The 16,974-nt window shown below is 48.4% G+C and overlaps 2 protein-coding genes across 2 annotated transcripts in view; one reads left to right on the top strand and one right to left on the bottom strand.

Annotated features, from left to right (window-relative positions):
* Positions 1-677: 677 nt before the first annotated feature.
* Positions 678-11,106, top strand: LOC138747984 (homeodomain-interacting protein kinase 4-like). The gene is made up of 3 exons (XM_069907682.1): positions 678-1,253; positions 7,721-8,874; positions 10,596-11,106. Exons 1-3 carry the CDS (start codon positions 689-691, stop codon positions 10,764-10,766), a joined length of 1,890 nt encoding a protein of 629 aa, XP_069763783.1. The 5' UTR covers positions 678-688; the 3' UTR covers positions 10,767-11,106.
* Positions 11,107-12,423: 1,317 nt separating this feature from the next.
* The window catches only part of pld3 (phospholipase D family member 3), a 29,836-nt gene continuing 25,285 nt past the window's right edge, over positions 12,424-16,974 (bottom strand). The window contains exons 11-12 of the mRNA XM_069907683.1: positions 15,654-15,753; positions 12,424-13,732 (exon numbers count right to left, since the gene is read on the bottom strand). Coding sequence (XP_069763784.1) covers positions 13,530-13,732; positions 15,654-15,753 — 303 coding nt within the window. The 3' untranslated portion in view covers positions 12,424-13,529. The remainder of the gene's footprint in view (positions 13,733-15,653; positions 15,754-16,974) is intronic.

The raw sequence follows: 16,974 nt of genomic DNA, 5'->3' as shown, positions 1-16,974 counted from the left end.
ATGGCCTAGGGATTACTTAAAGTGAAAAGAAAAAGATTGAAAACCACTGGTCTAAATTTAAAAATGAACAACCAGTTCGCTGGCAATTAAATGAACAGTAATAAAAATTATGGGGAGCAAGAGATGGAAATGTCATTGTTGAGAAACTGGCAGTAGGCAAAACAATGAGGGAATTATTTTGGTACAGAGGCAGGCCATTCCACTCATCAAGCTGGTTTTGGCTCCTGACACCCCAACCTGTTCAGTCCTCTTCCTGTAACCTTGCAACTTATTTTCCAGCCTGCATCTATCTAATTCCTGTGAGAAAATCTAGCCAATGGAGGGCTTGCAGATCCCAGGAATCTGTCTCATCCCAAGTTGCAAGCAGCAAGCAACGTCAGAAAATTGTGGAGTAATTTCCACCAAATCAGATGGAATGAGTTGATAAATCCTCTTACCCTTTAAGGAAAGCATTCCATCTTTTTCTGCCCAGTTCCACAGAGGTCAGAGATCGAGAGGCATTCGTGTATGAGCACTTCCCGTCAGTACTATTTTGAGGCGTAGGGTTAAGCAAGATCACATTGGAGCTGGTTCCTCGAGCTCTGAGACTCCCCCAGAGCTCCCCCAGAGATTGGTTGGGTAACAATGCTCCCCACACCCCCTCCCCCATTGTTACACCATAAAGCCTCTATTGTTGGACACCAGTTGGATGATCTACCAACCCAGGCAGAAGGCGAAGGCCAGAAGATCCTCAGAGATGTCGGTCATCCATTCAGAAACAGACACCTATGACATTATACAGATCTTGGGAAAGGGGACATTTGGGGAGGTGGCAAAGTGCTGGAAAAGAAGCACTGGCCATTTTGTGGCCATCAAGATCCTGAAAAGCGATTCGTACCGTGCCCGGATCATCAAAAATGAGTTAAAGATGTTGAGAGTGTTAGCAACAGTGGATCCGGACCAATACCACTTCATCCGATTCTTCGAGTGTTTCCACGACGACACAAAATCGTACTTGGTGTTTGAGCTCATGGAGCAGAACATCTTTGAGTTCCAGAAGGAGAACAACTTTGCTCTCCTCCCAGCTCGACATATTCGGACCGTTACCACCCAGGTCCTGAGAGCCCTCCAGAAGCTAAAGGACTTGTCAATCATTCACGCTGACCTCAAACCCGAGAACATCATGATCATTGATCAGAAGCGGTTCCCCTTCCGCGTGAAGGTGATTGATTTTGGGTCCGCCAGCATATTTCACGAGGTGCAGTATGTCAAAGGTAGGAGAGCACTCTTCTGTCCTTCCTACCGACTCCCACCTGGCATACAATCTACATGGTAAAAATGGCTGGTGTACCCACTCTAGCCTTGCCAGCTGGCTCTTCACACAGCCCTGACGGGATTTCCACGTGCTTCCCGAAAGAAATAATTTGTTTTTCAGACACTCCATTAATGGAGTAAAAGGCTGCAAGGCATTTCACAGGGTGCCAAATGAATCATTCACTGGGAACACAAAGGGGCTGGAGAAACTCAGCAGATCAGATAATGTGGTAAATTGGATTAGCACGACTGGCTGTATCGTGGACGGCGAAGACAATTTTCAAAGCTTGCAGAGGGATCTGGACCAGCTGGAAAAATGGCAGGTGGAGTTTAATGCAGATAAGTGCAAGGAGTTGCATTTTGGAAGGACAAACCAAGAAAGGACACTCATGGTAAATGGTCGGGCACTGAGGAGTGCGTTAGAACAGAGGGATCTGGGAATACAGAGACATAATTCCCTGAAAATGGCATCACCTGTAGATAGGGTTATAAAGAGAGCTTTTGGCATAATGGCCTTCATAAATCAAAGTATTGAGTACAGGAGTTGGGATGTTAGGGTAAAGTTGTATAAGACATTGGTGAGGCCACATTTGGAGTATTATGTGAAGTTTTGGTCACACAATTATAGAATTATAGAAAGAGGGCAGAGAAGATTTACTAGGATGTTGCCCGGACTTCAGGAATTGAGTTACAGGGAAAGGTTAAACAGGTTAAGACTTTATTTCCTGGAGTGCAGAAGAATGAGGGGAGATTTGATAGGTATTTAAAATTATGAGAGGGAGAGACAGAGTAAATGTAGGTCGGCTTTTCCCACTGAGGGTGGGTGAGATACAAACCAGAGGACATGGGTTAAGGGTGAAAGGGGAAAAGTTTAGGGGGAAGATTAGGAGGAACTTCTTCACACAGAGAGTGGTGGGAGTGTGGAATGAGCTGAAGTGGTGAATGTAGGCTCATTTTTAACATTTAAGAAGAATTTGGATGGGAGAGGTATGGAGGGCTATGGACTGGATGCAGGTCAGTGGCACAAGGCATGAAAATGGTTTGGCACAGACTAGAAGGGCCAAAGGGGCTGTTTCTATGCTGCAATGTTCCATGGATCTATGGCAGTGGGCCTGTTTCCATGTTATGAGAGAGAAAAAGAGAGAATAGATACATTGGTGTCCCAATGCACCTGCTGGTATTCTTGGTAGGAGAGACTACAGTTCAGGAAATTCTATGTGATCATCCTGGGTGAGGAACTGCAGTGCAAGGGGTTGCAGACTCTGGGGGCGCAGAGTACTAGAAATGGGGAGAACACGCCCCCCCCACTTGTTGAGAAAGATGCCTGGGAGATCACCCTACAGTAAGGTGACAATGGCAGTGAACCGGCACAGGGGCACCAGAAATGGGAAGAACAACCCTCTCCCCAACCCACAAGGCCTGAGAGACAACCCTACAGGAACGGTGACCCGGCAGCGGATCAGCGAGGGGCTCAGCAGCTAAAGGACCCTCATAGGCCGTGGGCTGCTGGCAACCTGGGGTTGAAGGACCCACACCGGGTTGTGGGCTGCTCACGGGAACCAGTTATCAGAGCCGGGATACAAGAGGGCACTGAGGGCTCCCGAAGGGTGCTGATCATGTTGGAGATTTAGACCTGAAGCTCGGGCGGCTGATGGATTGAACAGGAGTCTGGGCAGCTGCAGAAGCTGTGGGAATTGTTGAAGGCGAATCCACGGACACTCAGCGTCTGTGAAGGAACTCTCTTTCTCTCCTGCTATAAAGGGTGCCGGGCAATTCTTGTGGCAACTCTTAGCTTGCCTTATTCCATAACAATAAAAGGGAATCTCATTTCATCAGGGGAAGCCAGCAGTTGCTGGGGCCCATTGCAATGCAGAAACGTGGTGGAGGAACTCAGGTGGTCACGTAGCATCCACAGGAAGTAAAGGGTCACCAACGTTTCAGGCCCGAGGCCCAGGGAGGAGGAAGGGGGGGAAGGGAAAAGGGGAGGTTATTGCTCACTACTTATCTGTTATCCAGTAGTCTTCCCCCCGCCACTTTCTCTCTCCTCCTCTCCTCAGCACCACCACCCACCACCCGCCCATTCTCCCCACCTTTTTATTCAGGTGCCTGTCTGTTTCTTGATCATACTTTGAGGAAAGGCCCAGGCCCCAAACGTTGGTCACCCTTCTCTTCCAGTGGACGCCACGCGACCAGCTGAATTTCCCCAGCACATTTGCGGGTGGCTTTGTGTGGTGGGTTCACACCACTGTATAGCGGCATAAAAGAGGGATTGAATGCTTCAGGGGAGTTGATGTCGTGCTAATGGAGTGGGCTGCTTTGTTTGGTGAGGGTCAAACCTCCTGAGAGTCGTAGGAGATGCATGAATCCCGCAAAAATAGGAAATATTCCATTGCGTTCCTCACATGTAGATTGAGGAGAATATGGGCAGGCCTGTGGTGATTTCAATGATATTGACGGTGAGGGATTTCTGAGGTGCTAATGTAATTGTCCGCTAATGGTAGATTGTTAATCTCTTCTTAGAGACGATCAAGTGTCACGTTTGCAGGAAAGGTTAATGAGGAGAGTTCGGCAACACAGAGTGGACAAGAGAGCGAGAGTGTTGTAGAACGGAGGGTGGACGAGGTGCTGATGGGGGTGTTGTAGAATGGAGGGTGGACGAGGAGCTGATGGGGGTGTTGTAGAATGGAGGGAGACGAGGTGCTGATGGGGGTGTTGTAGAACGGAGGGAGGACGAGGTGCTGATGGGGGTGTTGTAGAATGGAGGGTGGACGAGGTGCTGATGGGGGTGTTGTAGAACGGAGGGAGGACGAGGTGCTGATGGGGGTGTTGTAGAACGGAGGGTGGACGAGGTGTTGATGGGGTGTTGTAGAACAGAGGAAATTATCCCAAATATTTAGATATATTATTTTGATCATTTAGCGATGATTAGTTCTGTGTATTGGGTGTTTTTGTGTGTTCACCATGGTCTGGAAAGACGTTGTTTTCTCGGGTTGTCAGATAATAATAAACTTGAATTTGAATCTAAATCTGGAAAGTTAAAAATAAACATTGCAACAGTAAAACTAACAGAAATATTATCTAAGTTTTTCCAGCTTGGCTTCCTGGAAATTATGATGCCCTCAAAGTTGAAGCTGAGATATAGAAATCGTTAAGATATTACAAAGGTTTAGATTGTTCCTTTACCAATCAAGTTCAGAGAGGGGATAAAGAACTGCTCATCAGGATGGGTCGCATTTCTATGTGTTCAATAAAGATAGTGAGGCAACAATTTTGCAAAGAGAGCAGGATGTAATAAGGATTGAATTTAGAAGAATGATAGGGGATCTTATGGAAACGTTTAAAATTATGAAAGGTATAGGTAAGACAGAGGTAGGTAAGATGCTTCTATGGGTGGGCGAGACCAGAACTAGGGGACGCAGCCTCAAGATGCAGGGGAGTAGATTTAGGACGGAGATGAAGAGGAACTGCTTTTCCCAGAGGGTGGAATTCGCTGCCCATTGAAGCAGTGGAGACGACCTCAGTGAATACATTTAAGACAAGGTTGGACAGATTTCTACATAGGGGAATTAAGGGATATGGGGAAAAGGCAGGTGGGTGGAGATGAGCTGATCATCAGATCAGCCATTGAATGGCAAAATAGGCTCAACTGGTCTAATGGCCGACTCCTGCTCCTGTTTCTTATGTTCTTTATTTAGAGAGGCAGGTCCACCAGATTTTATCATATGCTCAACATGGCTAATAAAGAAATTAATGGAATGTTTAATATAGAGGATCGTGCAGATTTAGATGTAACGACCTCGAATCTCCGGGGAGTTGCGAGCTCTCTTCGTCCTTGACCTCTCCCTGGTCATGCTGCTGCACGAAAACCTCCACAGGCAGCTCCAAAGGCAGACGCCTCTCGATTATATTCCAGAGAAATTTTACAACATTGGGTTAAAAACACACAGAAATCCTGGAAGAACTCTCAGAGTCCATAAGAGGTAAAGATAAATAATCAATGTTTGGGCCAGAGCCCTTCTTATGGTCTGAAGATGCCTGAATTAAAAGGCTGGGCAGAAGGGAAGAAAGGGCAGAGGGAGGAGCACAGACTGACAGACAAAAGGTGCTAAATAGGACAGGGATAGGAGGACAGGAGAGGAAAGGTGAGGTGACTGGGGGAGGGCTGGCTCTGTGAACGCAGAGCTGGCTCTGTGAACGCAGAGCTGAAGGAAACAGGGATGGAGAGAGAGAGGGGGGAGAGAGAGGGGAATAGAGAGCGGAGGGGGAGAGAGGAGAGAGTGGGGATAGGGGAGAATGAGGGAGGGGGAGAGAGAGAGGGAGAGGAGAGAGTGGGGATAGGGGAGAATGAGGGAGGGGAGAGAGAGAGGGAGAGGAGAGAGGGGGGAAAAGGTGAGAGGGTGAGAGAGAGGGAAGGGGAGAGAGACTGGAGAGGATGCAAGAGAGTGGGGATAGGGGAGAAAAAGAGGGGAAGAGAAGGCAAGAGAGGGGAGAGTGAGAGAAGATAGAGAGGAATAGGGAGAAAGAGGGGGGAAGGAGAGGGGAGAGAGAGAGATGGGGAAGGATGTAGAGAGAGAGCTAGAAAAAAGGTGGAAAGGGAATTGAAGGGGTTGGGGGGACTAACTGGAAATAATTTATTGTGAAAAAGAGGGGAAAAGAAAACAATACAGGACATCTTTGGGATGTGGGAGGGAACTGGAGCAGCCATTGTGGGAACCCTCATGGCAGTGGGAGAACGTAAACTCCTCAACAACCCTCTCCATGCCTTGACCTGCTGAGCGGCCCCAGCCAATGCTGCCTTCATCTCAGATTCCCAGCAGCTGCGTTATTTTGCTTTGGTTGCCCATCCCTCACGCCCGTCCTTTAATCGTCACCACTCTTCTGGAGGTAAAACACGCGAGTCTGCAGACCCCGTGGTTGAAGCAGAAACACGACACTGGAGAAACTCAGCAGGTCAAACCGTGTCCTTTATGTGGCAAAAATAAAGATACAGAACCGACATTTCAATGTCGATACAATTCATAGGATAATGATTATTAAAAATATTAACCAAAAAATTGAGAGAAATGTAAACAAGCTGTGAAACACAGAAAATAAACATGTATTCAATAATAAATAATGTGCAAAGTGAGAATCCTTAAATGCGTCCCTGATTCAGTTTGTCGTTGAGGAGTCTGATGGTGGAGGGGGCGCAGCTGTTCCTGAACCTGGTGGGTGCGAGTCTCGTGGCACCAAGACCTGATGGCAGCAGCGAGAACAGAGCGTGTGCTGGGTGGCGCGGGTCCCTGACGATGGCTGCTGCTCCCCGACGGCGGCGTTCCCCGTAGATGGTCTCGAAGCTGGGGAGGGGTTTGCCTGTGATGTCCTGGGCTGTGTCCACTACCTGTTGCAGGGCTTTACGCTCAGGGGTATTGGTGTTCCCCCGTACCAGACTGTGATGCAGCCGGTCAGCCTACTTTCCACCACACCTCCGCAAACTCCTGGGGAAGTAGAGGCGCTGACATGTCTTCTTCACGACAACATTAGTGTGTTGATTGATCATTGGATGTACCCTTCCTGACAGCTTCTTGGTTTTGGTGACATTGAGTGCAAGGTTGTACATGTTTTCAATCACGACCCTGTGACTAAAGAAGCTTTTCCACATCTCCATTTTAAACTAACACCCTTCTATCCTGAAGTTGTGCCCCCTTGTCCTAGATTCCCCGACCATGGGAAACATCCTAACCACATCTACTCTGTCCAGACTTTTCAGCATTTGAAATGCCTCAATGAGGTTCCCCTTCGTCCTTCTGTAACCCAACGAGTCCAGTCCAAGAGTCTCTCATATACTAACCCTTTCATCTCTGGTATTGTTCTAATAATGGGGTGGCATGGTTAGCGCAACGCTTTCCAGCACTCATGATCAGGACAAGGGCTTGAACCCCACACTGCTTGTATGGAGTTTGTACATTCTCCTCACATGTGCGTTGGTTCCCTCTGGGGGCTCCAGATTCCTCTCCCCATTCAAAACATACATCTAAATTAACATTTTTTAATAGTTTAATCTTCTTTGAACCCTCTCCAATACCAGCACATCTTTTCTCCAAATCCGGACATAATATTACTGTGCTACATAACTAAATTTAAATGTATTCTCATCTGTGTCACTCTGCTTCAGCCAGGGCAAACAGCCTGTCAAGGGTTTTGTTGAAATCTCTGTAGTGAGCATGCTAATGACCCTCCTGACCACTAGAGGGAGTCAGAGACTAGTTTGTTGCAGCTTCAGTTGGATTCAAGATGGATGCCTCCACACTGTCTTAAGTCTAGAGCTAATGTAGTTCTTTTAAAAGAACCAAAGTTTCTTTATTATAATAACAAGAAACATCACATGGTACCAGGAGAGGGTATTTTGGCCCCTTCGCACTAATTTCTTCCTCCTGCCTTCCCGCAGAACCGTACATCCAGTCAAGGTTCTATCGCTCTCCTGAGATCCTCCTTGGCCTTCCCTTCTGCGAGAAGGTGGACATGTGGTCACTGGGCTGCGTCATGGCGGAACTGCACCTGGGCTGGCCCCTCTACCCTGGCAACAGTGAGTACGACCAGATCCGCTACATCGTGGAGACGCAGGGTCCACCGCCAGAGGAGCTCCTGAGCGCTGCCACCAAGGCGGGGCAGTTCTTCTGTTGCAGCGCCCGCCCTCAATCCAGCCCACAGTGGCAGCTCAAGAGCGCTGATGATTACCGGGCAGAGACGGCCGTGCAGCCCCTGGAGAGGAGAAAATACATGCTGAAGTCGCTCGACCAGCTGGAGACGGTCCACGTGGCCAACAACGCCTTCCCGGAGGATGAGGTTGTCGCGGAGTTCCATGACTGCCGAAGTATGGTGCAGCTCATCAAGAGGATGCTCACCTTGGATCCGCGGGAGCGTATCACAGCCAGCGCTGCGCTCAAGCATCCATTCGTCACCCTTCATCAGCTCCAGGTGACCCATGAGCACACCATGTACTACGAGCACTCTGTGCAGGCCCTCCGCGCTGCTCTCAACTGTGACCAGAGAGCCCTGTCTGACCGACACTACCACAGCATTGTGGACAAGGCCTTCTGTTCCAACCCCAACTACCACGAGTGCAAGCACACTCACCACATTCCCAGCATTGCCTCCATGCAGCGGGCCATCGACAAGATGGATAGCTTGACCATTGAGGAGCCTGGATGGGAAATTGGCCTCAGCCTGTGGCCTGAGGGAACAGGAAATGTAGGATACCAGCCTTCCACCTCAAAGGTGGGCAATCCCACCTGCCCACCCCGCTCATACCACCGAGGGGCCTGCTTGAGGTCCAGTCACCCTGCCCACCAACATAGAGGAGAGCCAGGCCCAGGCTACAGAAGCAATCCATGCGGAATGAACCAGACAAAGGCCCCTTGCCACTCCAAGTCGGACCCCACCTTCGGGAAAGTGATCCTGCTTGAGCAGGAACTTCGCACGGAGATCGTCGGCTGGGAGGAGGAAGAGGCGGAGGCCATCTTTGCGGCTCCTTCTTCTTTGGCACAAGAGACGAGGAGGACTGAGGGCACCATGGCCCACGATGAACCTTCAGGCCCCGAGGTAAGCATAGGCCGCAGTACGGTGGTACCAGGGTGGTACCATGATGACCAACTTCCAATCAAAACCACAAGAACCAAGCATAAATTGCTCCAGAATTCAGAAAAAAAGTACAAGATGATGTTGGGCTCAAGATGGTGGTGGGTAAGGACTTTATTCCCTGAAGCGTAGCAGAATGAGGGGAGATTTGATAGAGGTCTTTAAAATTATGAGGGGGAGAGACAGAATAAATGTAGATGGGTATTTTCCACTGAGGGGAAGGGAGATACAAACCAGAGGATGAGGGGGAACCTCTTCACTCAGAGAGAGTTGGGGGTGTGGAATGAGCTGACGGCTGAGGTGGTGAATGTGGGCTCAATTTTCACATTTAAGAGGAATTTGGACAGGTATGTGGATGGGAGGGGTATGGACTAGTTGCAGGTCCATGGGACTAGACAGAAAAATGATTTGGCCTAGACTAGAAGGGCTGAAGGGCCTGTTTCTGTGCTGTAATGTTCTATGGAACAAGCAGATGCAGGAAGTGATAGAAACTGGTACAATATTTGAAGGATATTTCGACCAATATATTGATAAGGAAAGATTTAGAGGGGAAGGGCTCAATTCAGGCAAATGGGGCAACTATTGATAGGTAACGGCCATCATGATAGAGTCGGGCCGAAGGGCCTGTTCCCACGCTGGTTAACTCTAGTTGTTCCTGTATCTCCAGCAGAGCCAGTCGCCTCCCCACCTGGTTCGGCATCTCATCTGCTTGGACCATCTGCAGTTCACCAAAGTGCTGGAGAAACTCAGACGATCCTCAGGCAGCCGACATACCCCTGATGGAGGGCTCTGGTCCGAGGCATCGACTCCCCTTTACTGCCCCCGGTTGCTGTGGGACCTGTTGAGTTTCTCCAGCACTTTGGTGCATTATACTAGACCCCAGCGCCTGCAGACTCTCCTGTTGACTTCCGCTTGCGGGGAAGCAAGATAAAAGAGTACTTGGGAATTCACAGTAAATTAAACTGCTTTTACTGGTCTTAACAGAAATGTTTTTGCCTGCAGTTAACAGGGGCAGCGTGGTCAGCGCAACACTGTTACAGCGCCAGTGACCTGGGTTCAAGGAGTTTGTATGTTGTGCCCATATCAGAGGAAGTGGTAGAAAATGGTGCAATCACATTGCTTAAATGATGTTTGGAAAAATCCATCGATAGGAAAGTTTTAGAGCAGTTGTCTTCAAACTTTTTCTTTCCACTCACATACCACCTTAAGTATTCCCTAGGCCATCAGTGCTCTGTGATCAGTAAGGGATTAAGATGGGATGTGAATGGGAAGAGAAGATTGAGAATCACTGCTCTAGACCCAATTGTGACTGAAATATTTTGCTTGAGTAAAATTGTCATTGGCCCATTTCCTTTGGAGTTCTGAAACCCTGCACATAACGAGTCAATGAGGTACGATTAACACAGTGGTTTTCAAACTTTTTCATTCCACCTTAAGCAATCCCTTACTAATCACAGAGCACCGATGGCAGAGGGATTACTTAAAGTGGGAAGCGAGTGGAGAGAAAAAGGTTGAGAACCACTAGTTTAGGACGTGCCTGGGTTAGCACGAGCAAGTTGGGCCAAAGGGCCCACTTCCACACACTAACTGTCTGAAAGGCAGAATAATCTGCCTCAAGGTTTGAGACAAAGGTGAGAGGGTCCCTCTACCTGTGCTGCCTTCAATCCATGTGTTGCTTTACCCAGAGATCTGAACCAAGCCAACAGGATTCCGAGCACTCGGACAGCGAATGGCTGAACAACAGCAGTGAGACTTGGAGTCCTGAGAGTGCAGATTCCACCTTCATCAACTACAAAGATGTACAGCCCCGATGTAGCAGTTACCAGAACTACGTGCATATAGACAACCATCATTAGTTCCCTTGTCCCGTGGCCTTGCGGGGAGTGCCCCCCTGCTAATCAGAAGAGGCTTCCAACGATTCTTACAATGGGACACATCCCTTGGAATGGAAATTTCCAGACAGGCTGGAAATCCAATGTGCAATCAGGAGCTAAAGTGGTGCAGGGAAGAGGTGGGAACTCCTCACTAAGAAATGGCCAGTTTAATGTGATCGAGCTTTAATGTTTATTCAAATTATTTCTGAAATAAACTTCCTCAATACTCTAAAACTTAAATAAGAAATCAAGACTTTTACCAATTATTCAGTGTTAAAACACTCTGTATTTTGTATTGATAATAAAACGGTTTGAAAAATTAGAGTAGTTGTCCTGGGTGATTGCAAAGGAATGGCTGGCGCCCAGCATTTGTTTGGCAGATATCTCCACTGACACGTGCTGGAGAAAACCTTAGGACCTTACCCTATCCAAACTCAGAAGGTGGGGTAGGACCATAGCATATCCAGAATAATTGGACGAGATTATCATCAATCTCAGAAAACTCCCCACTTCTCCCCAGGGACTGTGACCCCCCCCCCCCCCCCCCCCACCTCCCCAAACCTTCGGACATCAGGCTGTTGTCCTCAGCACATCTTTCCCAGACCACTTCAACCTCCTTCACAGGGCTGACCCAGTTCACCCATCCTTCACAGCCTGCCCTTGACCCAGCAACGCATTTCCTGCCACCATCATTCCTACTCTCCGAAAGGAAATGGAAATAGTTACGTCAGGCAGCATTCGTGAATGTTAATGTCAGATTCGAATCTGGGTCCCTGGCACTGTGTAATAGCACCAGGACAGGGCAGCACAGATTAGATGCAGAAGGAAGCTCCCTCTACACCGTCCCATCACACACTCCCAGGGCGGGGACACGGGTTAGATACAGAGTGAAGCTCCCTCTACACCGTCCCATCACACACTCCCAGGGCGGGGACACGGGTTAGATACAGAGTGAAGCTCCCTCTACACTGTCCCATCACACACTCCCAGGGCGGGGACACGGGTTAGATACAGAGTGAAGCTCCCTCTACACCGTCCCATCACACACTCCCAGGGCGGGGACACGGGTTAGATACAGAGTGAAGCTCCCTCTACACCGTCCCATCACACACTCCCAGGGCGGGGACACGGGTTAGATACAGAGTGAAGCTCCCTCTACACTGTCCCATCACACACTCCCAGGGCAGGGACACGGGTTAGATACAGAGTGAAGCTCCCTCTTCACCGTCCCATCACACACTCCCAGGGCAGGGACACGGGTTAGATACAGAGTGAAGCTTCCTCTATCCCGTCCCATCACACACTCCCAGGGCAGGGACACAGGTTAGATACAGAGTGAAGCTCCCTCTATCCTGTCCCATCACACACTCCTAGGGCAAGGACACAGGTTAAATACAAAGGGAAGCTCGCGCGACACCCCGGCCACTGATTCACTCCAACGCCCTGGCCACCCACCCGGCACCCTGCCTGCGGATCCTCGCCTGAACTCCCAATGCCTCGAATGCAGACTTACCACCCAGTCCTGGCCATCCAAGTTCCTGATGACTTGAATGAAGCAGGTTCTTACTGCGGTCAAAAGTATGACCCGTGGAAAAGTCAACCACCCCCCCCACCAAATTTGATCCAAAAAATTCAACTGTTACACGAGTATATATCATATTTATTTACAAGATTATGAGAGGCATCTACAGGGTGAACAACAAGCACCCTTTTCCCTGGGGCAAGAATAGCAAGAGGACACCTGTACAAGGCGAGGAGAAGAAATTTTAGGGAAGAAGTCAGGGTTAGGTTTCTCCACAACCCCCCCACCACCCATAGAGTTGTGGGTGCCTGGAATGCGTTGAATGGGGGTAATGGTGGAGGTTGGTACAATAGGGACTTGGATACATGGATGCAAGAAAAAAAGTTATGGGTGTGAGGGAGGGAAGGTTTAGTTCATTGCGTACATTTATACGGGTCAGTACAACATTGTGGGCTGAAGGACCTGTACTGTTCTATTTGACTTATTGTGACACCACTCCCTACACTACTGTCTTATTTGTAATAATTGCATTGCTGTACGAGTTGACTCGCCTGGATATCACGCAAAATCAAGTTTTTTTTTTACTGTATCTTGGTATGCGTGACAATAAACAATTTAACAATGTGTACACCGATCACATTCAGAATTTAGTTAAAAACGGTTGTAAAAAAGCACTGAACAGCAAAATGTGTCAAATTGATCACAGGTCTCTGGTACCCCTGCAGTTCTCTGCTGGGTTTTTCCTCGGGCATTAATGCAGTCAGGAATCCCTGGAGCTAGTGGACTGAGATGTTTCAAGTGAGACTCCAGTCCCAGAGCAGCGAGAACTCCACGTCTCTACCGCAGGCAAATGGAGCGAGCTCAAATCTGCAGCCTGAGCAGAGGTTGGGCTGACAGGACCCTCGACCACTAAGTTGGTGCGCCTGTGTAGAGAAGGACAGCAATGTGGACAGAGGCACAGAAATAAACCAGCATCTCCTGGTCACTGGGGACTGGATTCTCCCAAGGATTCCTCAAATCATTTCCTTTGGGCATTTCGGAGAAATGGGCTTGAGATTTCCCCAGAAACCCTGCCAAAGTTACAGTTATAGAAGACCCACCCCACCCTCTCGAATGAAAGTTGGGAGGCTAATTATTGCATCCTGCGACGTTACTTCCTGATGGATGTTTCCAGGCCTGTGAAACTTTCCACCCTTTGAGCAGCCCAACTCTTGGCTGAGTAGCTAGATCCACTTGCAGATGTTATGCCACTTATCCGCAGCGTCCATGCACTTGCTGTACGGTGAGCTCCAGTCTCGCTCGAACACCGCTTGCAGCTGCTCTGCGATGGTGGGGACTGGGGACGATCCCCGAGATTCGGTCTGGTTCACCACCAGCCCCACCCCTGCTGTGTTCTCAAAGTAGTCGCCGGACCAGTTGGACGTCCCTGGAGGAGAAAGAAGGTGGTCAGGTTAAGCAGAGTGCGGTGTCGGGGGTGGGGGGTGGGATCAATGACAAATTCTGACACCATTCCTCAGTGGACACGAGGTGGTAAGGTCCAAAAGGCACTCCTCCAACACTGACTCGGGAAAATCCCCAACACGTTAAATCAGTGGTTCTCAACCTTTTTCTTTCCACTCACATCCCACTGTAAGTAATCCCTCTGCCATCGGTGCTCTGTGATTAGTAAGGGATGGCTTAAGGTGATACATGAGTGGGAAGGGAAGGTTGAAAATCACTGCTCTAGACCCAATTGTTACTGAAATATTTTGCTTGAGAAAAATTGTCATTGGCCCATTTCCTGTGGAGCACTGAAACCCTGCACATAACGAGTCCATTAAGTACGATTAAAACTGTGGTTTTCAAACTTTTTCTTTCCACCCACATCCCTTAATAATCACAGAGCATCGATTGCTTAAAGTGGTATGTTAAATGTCCCATCCTCACCCAGGGGCGTATCCATGCAAAATAGCACCTATGGCAGGGGTGGCCAGTGCGTCAAAATAAACAGCAATGAGGAATTCTCGCGAGACCTGGGCCTTGGTGGCCACCATGTTGTATTTGGCATAATTTAGAACGAACACGAGAATGAGTGTACCGAGTGTGGTGAGTGTTCTTTGTATGTCCAGGGTGGCAGCGGCGCTCAGTCACACCACCCCCCCCCTCCCCACTTCAGGCATATGCCACACCTACCATACTCCTGCCTTCACACTCCATTCTCCCCTTTCCATTATGAACTTCCAGATTCTTGGACAGTTTCTTCCCAGATGTCAGAATCTGCAATGGATAATGGCCCTACACTGTTTAACTCCTACCCTCACATCGTCCCAGTAATTCTACACCCTGTACTATGACTTGCAGTAACCCTTACACTTTCATTTTATGACTGAACTGCAATACTTAAATACGGGTGGACTTTTCTGGAAGGCATGTAGACAAAGCTTTCCACTGCATCACAGTACTTGTGGCAATGAATTCAATTCAGGCAGAAGTTAAACACCAGCTTGTTGCCATCTCTTCCAATCTCCTGTAATCTCTGCCCCAATACTTGATGAACCGTCGCTGACCTCCTATCCTCAACAGAACTTCCAACAACGTCCATCAATTCTTCAACACCCACTAATCCACAGTGGCATTGGGACTGCCACGTCACGCGCAGCTGATCCTAGAGCACGCCAGGACAGTCGCATCACGCACTCATGATCTGTCTGCCTGGGCAGCTGTCCTTTTCTTCCACCTCACTATATGCCAGTGGATCACCTTCCATAACCTTCACTCCCTTCGTAAACCTGTGGTTCCTCTTGTCCATAAGATATATGAGCAAGAAATAGACTATTCAGTCCATCGAGTCTGCCCTGCCATTTAATGAGCTGATCCATTTCCCCACTGCCCGACCTTCTCCCCATAACCATTGATACCCTGACTAAACAAGAACCTATCAATCTCTTCCTTAAATAACCCAATGACCCGGCCTCCACAACCACCTGTGGCAACAAATTCCACAGATTCACCACCCTCTGGCTGAAGAAATTCCTCCATATCTCTGTTCTGAAGTTGTGCCCTCTTGTCCTGGACTCTCCCACAGAAAGGTGGTTACCTTTCTACATCTCCTTGGTCTTCGCATTTCTACATGTTTCTTTCTCCTAGACTCCAACGAGTGTAGGCCAAGAGGTGTCAAACGCTCCACACACAATGACCCAGTCAATTTTGCCCTGACTTGTGGGCGTTCAAACTGGCATTAGCCTGAAGTCCTACTGGCCCGCTTCCCCCTCTCTTGCTAAGCTGGAGAAGTCACTCTTGCAGAACGTTAATCTTAAGGTGCAAACATTACAACATTTAAAATCCAACAAGAGCATCTCAGATCTCACCAATGTAGGCCACCTTATCCGTCACCATGTACTTGTTGTGGTTGACCCGAGAGTACGGGATCTTCCTCTGCTCCCTTGTCGCTGGGACAACAAAGACTTTCTGTGAGGAGTAATGGGAGACGTTACTGCGTGCTTCCATGAAAGCAGACTTTTGGATTCAAGATTATTTTATTGTTATGTAATAAAGCAGAAAATGTGAAATTAAAATTTCCATTAGCCTTCCACAAGGCAGACCAAGATCAGCACAAACTGCCTGGTGGCACTTAGTCAGAGGATGGTACTTAGTCGGGAGGAGTCACGTGATGGAGTAGTGGCCGGTAGGAGAATACCATCCCTCTCCAGAAAAGAAGAAAAAAAGTGAAGGAAAAGCAAAGCCCCAGATACACAAAACACAACAAATAAAAGATAAAGGTGTGGAGAAAAGAAAGAAAATGGCACCCAAGAAAGAAAAACCAAAAACAACGGGGAAAAAAAGGAAAGACGCCGGAAGAGAAAGGAGAAGGCCTTATCTGCACGAAGAAGCAGGGACCCGCCGTGGACAGAGGAGCCCGCTCCCCGAGGTTAGTGGAGACCCCGCAGGGTCGTGACCTCCCGACTGCGGGACTGCAGAAATGGCTCACTGAGCCAAACAGAGGTGCGCAATGCGCACAACAAGGACAAGGAGAACACCGACGGGAGGGGGGACCAGCTGTGGAGTGAACCTACACAGCACGAATAGCTGAGAGATGCCCGACAGCAGGGCTCCCAGCTGGAAGAAAAGGAAAGCAACGGGAAAGGGAGGGGTGAGAAAGAAAACCAGAAGCAGGAGGCCCAACAGATAACTAGACCAGAAGAAGAGGACCAACATCAAGAAACCATGAAAAAAAATACCCAACAAACTGAGGCAAGCAGCTCAACAAGAAAGAAGAGACATAGATACAAGGAAGAGAAGAAGACACAAACCCAAGAGCAGACACAGAAGAAGACCAAGCTCTACACAGAGGAATAGAAGGTAAAATGAATGGACAGTACATAGATAAAAAAATTTTCAAGAACAAATGAAAGCTTTAAAAGAATGGATGACATTAGAATTTAGTGAAATGAAAAGTACAGAAGAAAAAGTGAATAGATTAGAGCTGCTCATAACAGATGTAGGGAAAGGATTAGAAAATGTGGAAGAACGTGTAATGGCGGTAGAAATGGAAGTGAACGACTTAAAAAGAAAATTGGAAGAAAGTGACAAAAAAGTTAAAGAAACACAGGAGTTGTTAGCTCAGAAGATGGATATAATGGAAAACTATAGTAGGCGAAACAATATAAAGATAGTGGGCCTTAAGGAAGA

Source organism: Narcine bancroftii, chromosome 13 (assembly GCF_036971445.1).
Source record: "Narcine bancroftii isolate sNarBan1 chromosome 13, sNarBan1.hap1, whole genome shotgun sequence".
Lineage (NCBI taxonomy): Eukaryota > Metazoa > Chordata > Chondrichthyes > Torpediniformes > Narcinidae > Narcine > Narcine bancroftii.
This window is presented reverse-complemented; position numbering and strand designations above follow the sequence as displayed.

Excerpts from the sequence above, each read along its gene's own strand:
- LOC138747984 (XM_069907682.1), top strand. The coding sequence starts at position 689 with ATGATCTACCAACCCAGGCAGAAGGCGAAGGCCAGAAGATCCTCAGAG. Across the intron at positions 1,254-7,720 it reads CGAGGTGCAGTATGTCAAAG|AACCGTACATCCAGTCAAGG; the intron begins GTAGGAGAGCAC and ends GCCTTCCCGCAG. Across the intron at positions 8,875-10,595 it reads ATGAACCTTCAGGCCCCGAG|AGATCTGAACCAAGCCAACA; the intron begins GTAAGCATAGGC and ends TGCTTTACCCAG.